Genomic DNA, 12,415 nt, shown 5'->3' with positions numbered 1-12,415 from the left:
CAACCTATAGGCTTGCAACCAGGAGGTTGGTCTACTAAGTGCCAGATTTTGTTATACTTAAGAGATTCCATTTCATCGTTGATGGCCTCTTGCCACAGGTTGGCATCTAGAGAAGACAAAGCTTCTTGGAGGTTAGCAGGATCCTCCTCTAAGGCATAAGCACAAAATTCTGAACCAAAATCTTTTTCTAATCTAGCTCTCTTGCTCCTTCTAGGTTCTATTTCAGTGCTATCAATGTGCTTATTATCCCTAATCGTAGGAACATTGCTAGTAGATGGACCCCCACTATTTCTCAATTTAAAAGGAAATCAATTTTCATAAAAATTAGCATCATTAGATTCCACAATTACATGCGCATTCAAGTCAACGAACCTATATGCTTTGCTATTAATTGCATACCCAATAAAAACACATTCATAGGCTCTACTAGTTAATTTAGTCCTTTTTGGATCAGGAATATGAACATATGCCAAACAACACCAGGTTCTAAAATAAGACAAGTTTGGTTATCTATTTTTCAATATTTCATATGGTGAAAATTTTCTTTTAGATTTAGGAACTCTATTAAGAACATAGCAAACAGTTAATAAAATTGCACCCCAACAATGAGATGCAGACAATAATTCAACAAAATAGCCACAACTGATTCAGTAAAAGTTCTATTTTTTCTTTCAGCCTTACCATTCATTTCAGGTAAATATGGTCCAGTTTTTTCATGTACGATGCCATGTGAATTATAAACTCAATAAAGATGCTTGAATCATATTCAGTTCCTCTATCACCACGGAACCTTTTAATTTTCTTATTGAATTGATTCACAATTTCAATCACAAATAATTTGAACATGTCAAGTGCATCACTTTTATTTTTCATTAAGTACACATAAGTGAAGTCAGAACAATCATCAATAAAAGTAATGAAATAACGTTTTACCATTACTAGTTAACATTCCATCAAGTTCACATATATCATAATGAATTAAATCTAAAGGCTTAGATTCTCTAGTAACTAATTTATGTGGTGTCTTAGTTATTTTTGCTTGACTACAAAAAGCACATTTTTCAAAATTATTATATGATATTTTAGAAATTAAACAAATTTTACTCATGTTCTTAATAATGCACTTATTAACATGACAAAGTCTAGCATGCCAAACATTAAATTGTGCAACATATAAGCAGATGGAGAAACTTTATTAAATTTAACATTTAATTTAAACATGCCATCAGTAGCATAACCTTTCCCAACAAAATACCATTCTTAGCGATGGTGTACAAATAAGCCCCAATAGTTTGAGTAAACCCAGCCTTATTAAGAAAAAAACCAGAAACCAGATTCTTTCTCATATCAGGAGTATGAATCACATCTTTCAGTAATAAAGTATTTCTTGAGGAGAACTTAAGCTCCACATTCCCAATCCCAACAACAATAGTGGTGTCGGAATCTCCTAACAACACTTTCTTATCATCAACAGTATTGTATGTTTTAAACATAACACGATTATAGCAGACATGCAAAGAAGCACCAATGTCTACCCACCATCCATCTGATCCACCAATAAGGGGTATCTCAGAAATCATAGCTGTAAAAGCTTTTTTAGTCAAGTTAGCCTGCGGAGCAGTGGTTTGCTTGTTCTTACACTTGTGTGCCATATGACATGGCCTGTTACAGTTGTAACAAAGGAATTTTCCAGAGTCATTCTATTAAAGTGAAGGCCGTTGCCTTCCATGTTTGTTTCTGTTATGGTTCCAACTCTAATTGTTGTTTCAAGGAGTGTTTTGGTTGTTGCGGTTTGAATTTCAATTCGAGTTGTGATTCTAATTCTTAAATTATTTGCCATTAGGCTTCAGAATAGTAGGTGTGGACTTCTTAGGATTGCAGTTTGAAACAACAAGCACCTCTTCATTCTGGTCTTGTTTCCTTGCTTCCTCCTTAGAAAGAAGGCGGGTGATCAAACTCTCTATGGAAAATTCCTTAGTCTTATCCCTGAGTACATTTTTAAAATCCTTCTAGAAAGGAGGTAATTTGTCAATTAAAACAACTTGAAACTATTCGTCTAGAGTCATACCTTCTGAGATAATCATGCGCGATTTTTTGAATTTTATGAGATTGGGCTTCCATAGATTTATCATCCACCATTTGATAATTCAGGCAGCGTCTGACAGTGTATTTTTTAGTTCCCGCCTCCTCTGTATCATATTTCTTTGGCAACGCCTCCCAAATTTCCCTTGCTGACTTGTCTGAATTATAATAATCATATAGGTCATTAGATAAACTATTAAGAATAAAATTCTTATAGAGAAAGTCATTTTCTACCCAGGAGTCCAATTCCTTCTGTTGCATCTCGCGCTCAGTCTCTTTGTCGTTGTCGGTCAAAGGATCAGAGACAACCGGCTTCACAACAGTGAGAACAAAGACAACCTTCTTCATGGTCAGATAAAACAACATCTTTTGTTTCCAACGCTTAAAATACAAACCCTCAAAATGAAATGGCTTGTTAATATCAGTAGAAGTTGAACTAGAAAAATCATCGGTAGTAGCCATAGTAGAACAAAATGCCTTAAAATTTTTGTTGACCCTCGATTTGGCCAACAACATGGAGTCAAATATACGACAAAAGATAAAACGACAATTAAGAATTCAATCTAATGGATAAGAAGAAATCACCAAGGATTTATAGTGGTTCGGGCCCAAAGAATGGTATTGACCTACGTCCACTTAGTGCTATTATTAATATTGAATCTAAAAGCCGTGATCAAAGAACTAGGGTTCTTGATTTTCACAAACCTTGAGGGAATTACAATAAGACGATGAATAATCACACTATAGTTCTCTTTCTCTCAATACTCAGGAAAAAGATCTAGAGATTAAAAAGTCCCTTCCTTGAGCTATTTCATGCATATTTATAGCCTCAAGGAGGGTTACATGGACCAATGGGCCTTAACTTCCCTTAATAACTGCGTATCAAGGTAATAAAGAGGAAATATTCAATGCCTTTATTAAAGGATTACAATCTTAGAAGGAAATAAATCAAATTATATGACAAGCCTGGTTGTATTTAATAGTTAAGCCCAACGAAGCGATGCGCCTTTGGTCGATAGTTGAACAACACCTCCGCCACGTGCCAACCACGTGTGAGAAATCCTTGCCACATCATCAGTAGCTGTTTTTTGGGTAAACATTTGCCCCCTAAGTTTATATATTGCGACCAGCAAAAAGTAAACTTAGGAAACTAACCTTTCGCTTACCCCACCAAACCTGTCAGAGCTGCCCATGCCCTCTCGGGAAAAGCAATCAATCATGTGTAAACAAGCCTTTTTTGGTTTCCAAAAATTTTTTCCGACGGTTATTACACTTCCCCAAACTCAAAAAAAAGTAACTCATGATTACCTCTTATATCATGTTGCAGTCACTATATATAATACCCCAAATCCATATTTTTACTTTTTACTTTTTACTCACCATTTTCTCGTCAAGAACTCTTAAGAACCTCGACCTTTCAGAGCCCAAAAAACTTGAGGAGCTTCCATCGTTGTCCTAAGGATCCTTCGTTCAGACGCTCAAAGCTTGTGTTTCAGACCTCGCTTTTCGTCCAAGTAAGTCTTACGAACCCCCTGGACGTTTGAGATACCATGCAAAACTATTTTTTATGTATTTCATATCTCTGTTCTTGACTAAAACTATTTTGGGGTAATGGGCATGTTGATCGACGCTTGATAGGAAAGTGAAATAGTGTTGTATAGGAGTTAGGAGCGAGATTGGTAGTTGAGACTATAGATTTAGGGCGTAAAATTGAAGTAAAAATTTGATTTTTAAGCTAGCTGAAAAACTGGGTTTTTCCCGTCCTTCCGGAGTTGAATAAGTTTTCTCTGAAAAACTTTTTACTTCCGCTTTTCAATCTGTTTTTCAAACTGCTTGTATAAAACTTAGTATTTTTGCTAGAATGCTGCTGGCCGTATAAAAGCTTAACTTTTATACACGAGCAACGTTATTCTCACATTCAACACAAGTTTTTTAAAGTAAGATCTCATCTCCCCTCTTCTGTTCGCAGATTTTGATGCAAGATCCTTGGGTGACCCTAGTCCATCCCACGAAAGACCAACGGGCGAACTTGCCTGGAGGCGCTTTTAGCGCCTGGTCGAGATATCACATCTAGGCAGGAGCGATCATGCCTCTTCATCCTTTCTTCCAGGGAGTGGCCAATTATTTTGGGGTCGCTCCTTTTCAAATAACTCCCAATAGATATAGAATGCTTTCTGCACTCTATATCCTCTATAGCCATAAGAAATGGCCCATCCCCACGCCACATGAGGTCAACTACCTGTTTGACCTAAAATCTAATTCCAACCAGGAAAACACGGGGTTCTTCCACTTCTGTCACCAGGAAACAGGTCGCACTTTCCTGACTGATACTACTTTTATCTCGAACATGGGGAAGTACCATCTGGAGTACTTTCTGACTACTGACATGGTTGCGAACAACTTGGCCTTCACACAAGGAGGTAAAGTCTTTCTACCACTGGTCGTTTATTTTTCTTTAATTTTTTTGCTTCATTTCCCTTAGAAATTTAGTGCGTTTCAGGCCCATGGTTGCGACCAGACCCTACTCTGGACATGGTGATCCGATTTGCCCTTCTGGCTAGCATGACCGACATAGAGAAAAGTGTCAAATATCTGGTCACAAAGGCCAATCTTAGACTGGTCGACCTTTTGGATCCTCACCAGGATGTGAGGGAATCTACTGCGGGGAGTGCTACCGGCACTGAAGTCCTCAAACAACAGCTAGATGTGTCACAACCCCATCCAAGGAGGGTAACTGGGGTGACCATCAACGAGCCAACTAGTGCCCCCTGACCTGCTGCTCCACTGGCCCCTCCAGGGAAGGGAAAGAAGAAGGCCACAAAGCCTGATCTGGAGTCGTTGGACGAGAACAGTACTGATTTTACGCTTTTAGATAGCCTACCTATTCCCTGTCACCTCTTCGACGGGGATGGAAATTTTAAATATCCTCCTGCTTTAAATTCAGACTTCTTCAGGCCAGAGAGTGAGTGTAGTACTAGTAAAGTAAATAATGTAGTGATCAGTAATGATAGCTCGGGTATTATACTTTCAATTTCTTTGTCCTTGCTTCTTAAACTTAGCAAGTTTCTTTTATTATATTGCCTGACTATTCACTCGTTTCTTTTTCGCAGACATGCCTGTTGAATGTGCCTTCGACTTGTACACCAAATCAGCGAGCAAGAAAAAGTCTCACAGGCGCCAGTCTGGGGAGGGTTGTAGCAATCAACCCACGAAGAAGCCTTGAACAGACGACCCCCCTGCGTCTACTCCAACAAAGGAGACAACTCCTCCACCATCTCCTACCAGGGAGGCGACTCCTCCAACTCCAACAAACCCAGATCCTCCGTCTCTGGTCAGACAGACTCCTCCTCCAGCTCCAGTCGAACCTATGCCTCCAACATCCACCGTCCAGCAGTCGGCTATGCCTCAAGAGACGACCTTACAGGCGTGGTGCTCAGCTCAGCCAAGGATAGGCTGTTGAAAATAACAAAGCATCGACGCAGCCGGGAGGCAATCCAGGAGACCGGATCCATGGGGGATGACCAAGTCCTCAGCCTCGAACTGAATGAAGTGCTTGCTGTAAGTTTCTTTCTGCTTTGTACTTTATGAATTTTCTTTTTAACTTGCTCCTAACCTTATATTTTTCTGATAACAGGGGGTGCTTACCCTGACCTCTGGCTGGCGATTTTCAAGGACATAGAATGCTCAGTTTGAGAAGAAACTCAGCGACCAGCTCAGTGCTGCTGAGGCTCAATACACCGAGCAACTCAAGGCATCTAAGGCTACTTATGCCGAGCAGCTGAAGGCAGTCGAGACGAAACATTCTGAGGCCCTCAAAGAGGCTGAGGCGAAGCATACCGAGGCTCTTAAAAAAGCTGAGGTGAAGCACCTCGAGGCGCTACAAGTGACCGAGGCCACAATTGCTTCTCTCGAAGAGGAGCTGAAGAGAAAGGATGCAAGTATTGATAAGATTACTGCATCCAAGGAGAAGTACAAGGAGGTCTCGCTCATGAATTATCGGGAAGCCCACAAGCTTCAAGATGAGCTGGCAATAAGTCGCTAGGAGGTTGCTGCTTTAGAGGAACATAACGCCCGCAACCTTGAGGGGGCATCGTTCGAGTGCTTCTACTTGTTCTGGAAGAACAATCCCACTGCCAACTTTTCCTATCTCCCAGACCATATCAGGGAGGTGGAGCTGGCTAGGTGTGTTGTTTGCCTGGACGAAGAGAAAATTCAAAGGTCTCCAAAAATTTCTCTAGCAACCGGCATCGAAGGCGCCTGAGAAGAAGCTGGGGAAGCAGTCGACCAGCAGCAGCAGCTATCGCCACAAGACCCCTCGGCTACTTCATAACTATCTTTTCTTTTACCTTTGAATTACATTGCCTGTGGGCCATGATGTAAAAACAATTTATGCTTTAACTTTTATTGCTGCACGGGCAACTTTTCTCTTTTTATTGAACAATTACATCCGAGCAGTCACTGCTCGCAGTGTAACAGAATTCCTTTTGATATTATAATACCTTCATTTTATTATAACATCTGTTTGCATGACCGAACTTAGCATAGCACTTTGTTTGATTTAACAAAATAACAAAATTTTGAAAAATACTCTAAGTACCTTAGAATGCTTTCACTTATTTTCCTCATTTGTTTACATACCTCTCGATATGCTTTGCTTACTAGATACCTTATATGTCCCCCAAGGGATCGAGGAGCTCTAGGTACTTGGTCACTTGCCTTGACCAAAACCTGTTCGAACATTATTAATCAGAGCAAAAGAATTAACACGATAATATAGCAAATAAACACACGCAATGAGCAAATACTTGTAATAAATACAATAATTGGCAAGAATGACTGGCTGCGCACAATCCCTTATATTTCTCATAATAAATGGATAAAACGTGTCTGTACGAGTGATCAATAAGATCTTACACTTATAAGCGATCAGTCATATAAAATGACCAACCCTCTTTCATAACTTGTAAAAAGTAAAATTAATACAAGCCAATTCTTTGAGAAGAATTGTTTATTGTTAGTACTTGCGCAGGTGTTCTCCATTCCAATAGCGAGGAATGAGATCTCCATTTAAGCGGGAAAGTTTATAGGTGCCTGGATGAAGGACTTCTACAATCTGGTATGGCCCTTCCCAATTAGATCCGAGTACTCCAGCAGCCTGGTCACGGGTGTTTAGGAAAACTCTTCGAAGTACTAGATCTCCAACATTGAATTTCCTTTCTCGCACTTTAGAATTGAAATACCACGCGACTTTTTGTTGGTGAGTGGCTACTTGGAGTTAGGCTTGCTCACGTTTCTCATCGATCAAGTCCAGGGATTCCATCACTAGCTGGCTGTTAGAGCCTTGATCGTATGTTATTCTACAATGCGAAGGCGGATCTAACTCAACAGGCAACATAGCCTCATACCCATAAGCCAAAGAGAATGGAGTATGGCCTATTGTTGTTCGGTAAGAAGTTCTGTACGACCAAAGGCGTTCATGCAATTTCTCTGGCCATGCCCTTAGCTTCTTCCAGTCTTTTCTTCAGAGTATCCTTTAGCATTTTATTGACTGCTTCGACTTGTCCATTTGCTTGGGGATGAGCGACTGAAGAAAAGCTCTTGATAATCCCATGCCGTTTGCAAAAGTTCGTGAATAAATCACTATCAAACTATGTGCCGTTATCCGATACGATTTTCCTTGGCAATCCATAGCGACAAATGATGTTTTTGATCACGAAATCTAGCACCTTTTTGGTTGTTATGGTTGCGAGTGGCTCAGCTTCAGCCCATTTTGTGAAGTAATCAACGGCAACCACAACATACTTGATGCTGCCATTTTTTGTGGGAAAGATCCAATTAAATCTATACCCTAAACTGCAAACGGCCACGGACTTTGCACTTGTTTTAGCTCATTAGGGTCTGCTCTTGGGATTTTGGAGAATCTCTGGCACTTGTCACACCTCTGTACGAATTCCATCGAGTCTTCATTCATTGTTGGCCAGAAATACCTTTGCATCAGGATCTTTTTCGATAAGCTTTTCCCCCCAGCGTGCTCCCCGCAAAAGCCTTCGTGCACCTCTTTCATCAATTCTTTGGCCTTCTCTTTTGAAATACATCTAAGGAGTTGCATTGAGTATCCCCTTTGGTAGAAGATTCCATCGACCAGGATATACCCAGTAGCCTGCCGCCGAAGGGTCCTAGCTTTGTTTCTGTCCGTTGGTAAGACGCCTTGTGTCAGATACTCTATATATGGTGCCATCCATGTATTTTCCATCTGGATCACCGTAGTGGTATCCTCTACTTGGATGCTTGGCATAGACAGTAGCTCAACAGGTACTATGTTCAAAGTATCAACATCCTTCGCGGTTGCTAACTTGGCCAAAGAATCAGCATTGGAATTCTGGTCGCGAGGTACTTGCTGGAGGGTGTACTTGTTATACTGAGCCAATAGATCTTTTGTTTTGTTTAAATAGGCAGCCATATTTAAACCTCGTGCCTGGTACTTTCCCATGACTTGATTCACCACTAGCTGAGAATTACTGTAGATGTCGAGCACCTTTATATTCACGTCCCTGGCTAATCGTAACCCACCGATTAATGCTTCATACTCGGCTTCGTTGTTAGAAGCAGTGAAGTGAAACCTAATTGCACAGTAAAATGGATGCCCTTCAGGTGTTATCAATATCACTCCTGCTCCTGCGTGGCACTCGTTAGAAGAACCATCTGTAAATAATTACCACGAGGGAGCTTGGTTTTGAGACTCAGGCTCATTAGGCTCTTCGGTCTGCTCACTATTTGTAGGTTCAGTGAACTCTGCAATGAAGTCAGCCAGGGCTTGCCCTTTTATCGCTGCTCGCGGCAAGTAAGAGATATCGAATTGCCCAAGTTTGACTGCCCATTTTAACAATCTACCTGTATCCTCTAGTTTTTGCAGAACTTGCCGTAGAGGCTGGTTGGTCAAAACCGTGATTGGGTGAGCTTAAAAGTAAGGCCGCAACTTCCTTGAGGCCAAAATTAAGCAGTAGGCTAGCTTTTCAATTGGTGGATATCACAGCTCCGCTCCAATTAGCCTCTTGCTTACATAATAAAGAGCCTTCTGCACGCCTTCTTCATCCCTTACTAAAACAGCACTAGCAGCATATTCCGTGATCGCCAGGTAAATGAACAAAGTTTCCTTATCAACCAGTTTTGATAGGACTGGTGGTTGCGCCATATGAGTTTTCAATGCTTAAAAAGCCTGCTCACACTCCTCCGTCCACTCAAATTTTTTGTTGCCTCTAAGTAGATTAAAAAATGGGACACATTTGTCCATCGATTTGGAAATATATCTACTGAGAGCAGCAGTTCTTCCGGTCAAACTTTGAACATCCTTAATCTTTACTAGAGATTTCATATCGATTAGGGCTTTGATCTTCTCGGAATTGGCTTCAATTCCTCTCGAGTTAACTATAAATCCCAAGAACTTCCCTGATCCTACTCCGAAGGAGCATTTGAGGGGATTCAACTTCATCTGGTATTTATTCGTCGACATGTACCTCCATGTTTGTCCCGATCAGCTCCTTAAACATGTGGTTGACCAGTCGATGGTAAGTTGCACCAACATTTTTCAAACCGAAGGGCATTACTCTGCAACAGTAAAGCCCTGTATCAGTCCGAAAGCTAGTCTGATCCTCATCAGGAGGATGCATACTAATATGATTATACCCGGAGTATGCATCCATGGATGAGAGAATCTCGTGCCCTACAGTGGCATCGACCAATTGGTCGATTCTTGGGAGTGGGAAACAATCTTTGAGGCAGGCTTTATTAAGGTCTGTGAAATCCATGCATGTTCGCCATTTGCCATTCGGCTTGGGAACTAGCACGGGATTAGAGACCCATGATGGATAAAATGCCACCCTGATGAACCCATTATCCTTTAGCTTTTCAACTTCTTCTTTTAAGGCCTTTGATCTATCTTTGTCGAGCAGCATTCTTTTCTGCTGCATTGGTGAAAAACTCTTGTCGATATTCAGGACATGGCTGATGACTGCAGGGTCTATCCCGACCATGTCTTTGTGCGACCTGGCGAAGAATTCCTGGTTCCTCCTTAAAAACTCCACCAGTGCTTATTTTTTTGTTGTCTTTAAGTTTTTACCGACTTTCATAACCCTAGTCGGATTTTCTTCATCGAGTTGGACCTCTTCAAGGTCCTTGATGGGTCCTATTTCTTCCTCAAAATCCCTAAAGCGAGGATCCAAGTCTCTATCCTCACTTTGGGCAACGCCCTATTTGGTGACATTATCACCTGACTTGGTGTGAGCATCAATTGCCATTTGTAACTCTTTTCCGGGAACATCTCTCGATACACCCTTCTTTGCCTTGGTGATCGAGGCATTGTAGCACTCCATTGCTTCCCGCTGATTTCCCAATACGCATCCTACCCCTGCGTCTGTTGGGAATTTCATGGCAAGGTGCCATATTGAAGTGACGGCCCGTAGGTCGTCTAGAATTGGTCTCCCAATTACAACATTGTATGCTGATGAACAATCAACTACTATAAAAGTAGTGAGTAATGTCCTATTAGAGGGTGCAATAGCTGTTGTAACTGGAAGCCTAATCGACCCTGTTGGGGCGAGCCCTTCACCAGAAAAACCATAGATGGTTTGGTTGCATGGCTCCAGGTCCTTGAGGGACAGCTTCGTTCTTTCCAGCAAAGACTTGTACAGGATGTTGACCGAACTTCTTGTGTCGACCAACACCCTCTTCACCATCATGTTGGCAATTTGTACGTCTATGACCAGCGGATCGGAGTGTGGGAATCGCACGTGCTGGGCATCGTCTTCAGAGAAGGTTATCAATTCATCCTCTGTCTGAGCTTTTTTGGTGGTCGATCCTCCACACTCATCATCTTGATGTCCTGGTCGTGGCATAGGGTCGCTGGCTGTAGAGATGGCGAGCGTTGGCGTGCAGGCGCCTGCTCATTGCCACCTTGAGCCTCTCGCTGAGACCCTCCTACGACTCACACATATCTTCTTAAATGTCCCTGCCTGATCAGGAACTCAATCTTGTCTTTCAACTGGTTACATTCATTGGTGTCGTGTCCGTAGTCGTTGTGAAAACAAAAGAACTTTGTCGTATCTCTCTTGGAGATATCTTTTCTTATAGGTGCGGGTCATTTTTAAGGCACATTGGAGTTGGTCGCCTTATATACTTCCGCTCGACTTTCGATAAGGGCCGTGTAGTTGGTGAATCTCGGCTCGTATTGACTGCCTTTGGGGTGTTTATTTTCAGAAGCCAAGGGTTCATTGCTCGCATGCTTTCCACCGTTCCTACCATTGCCATTCCCATTGCCCTTGCCGTTGCCATTGGGTTTTTCTGACCTGTTGGCGGCTTTGGCGGGTTCTTCCTTCGGCCCCTTGTCTTTTGTTGGCGATTTCCCTTCATTGGCAATCGCATCTTCGAGCTTGATATATCGATCAGCCCGATCCAGAAACTCCTGGGTACTTCTTACCCCATTCTTTCTGAGGCTACTCCAGAGGGGTGAATGGCGCCTAAACCCAACAGTTAGAGCCATCATTTTATCTTCATCGCCCTATGTCTTGGCTCCAGCTGCTGCTTGCATAAAGCTTTGGACATATTCTTTTAAGGGCTCTCCCTCCTTCTGGCGTATCTCGACTAGCTGGTTAGCCTCTGTGGGGTGTACACGACCCGTGTAGAATTATCCGTAAAATTCTTTTACGAACATCTCCCAAGATACTATACTAGTAGGATGGAACTTAAAGAACCACTCCTGGGAGGTGTCAAACAGTGTCGCTGGGAAGATCCGGTAGCGGGCATCTTCCGACACTTTCTGTATATCCATTTGTATCTCAAACGTATTAACGTGAGATACTGGGTCTTCGTACCCGTCAAAGTTCGGTAATGTTGGCATCTTGAACTTACTAGGGGTTTCAGCAGCAGCAATCCTTTGTACAAAGGGAGTGCCCCTCCTCCTATCGTACTCAATATGGGACGCTCGTCCCTCGACCAGCTGTTGTACTACCTGGTTCAGGGCATCAATCTGGGCCTGAATGGCTTCTGGGACTCTTGGGGCAACCGATGCTGGGGGAGTGTACTCGTCGTGCCTCTCACAACGGTCGTTAAGTACGTCCCTTAAATCATCCTCCCTGTGTCTCTGCTCACTAACTCCTAGCCGATCAAAGACGTTATGCTGCCTGGGTTGCCCCCCAACGTTATGGCTAGCTGGCCTATTTTCTCTAGGTGGGGGGCTTCTGCCTCCACCTTTTTCCTCTTTTCTCCGACAAGCATTTCTTCTGCCGGAATCGACTTCATTATAGTCATGGCCATCTCTAAATTGTGGCTAACTACGGCA

The 12,415-nt window shown here is 42.3% G+C and overlaps 1 protein-coding gene across 1 annotated transcript; it reads left to right on the top strand.

Annotated features, from left to right (window-relative positions):
• The first annotated feature begins 4,614 nt into the window (after nt 1-4,614).
• On the top strand, nt 4,615-6,124 carry LOC133825077 (uncharacterized). Its single transcript, XM_062258073.1, has 2 exons — nt 4,615-4,812; nt 5,762-6,124. Exons 1-2 carry the CDS (start codon nt 4,615-4,617, stop codon nt 6,122-6,124), a joined length of 561 nt encoding a protein of 186 aa, XP_062114057.1.
• The last annotated feature ends 6,291 nt before the right edge of the window (nt 6,125-12,415 follow it).

The sequence above is a fragment of the Humulus lupulus genome, chromosome 1 (genome assembly GCF_963169125.1).
Source record: "Humulus lupulus chromosome 1, drHumLupu1.1, whole genome shotgun sequence".
Lineage (NCBI taxonomy): Eukaryota > Viridiplantae > Streptophyta > Magnoliopsida > Rosales > Cannabaceae > Humulus > Humulus lupulus.
The sequence above is the reverse complement of the archived record's forward strand: the minus strand, read 5'-3'. Positions and strand labels throughout refer to the sequence as shown.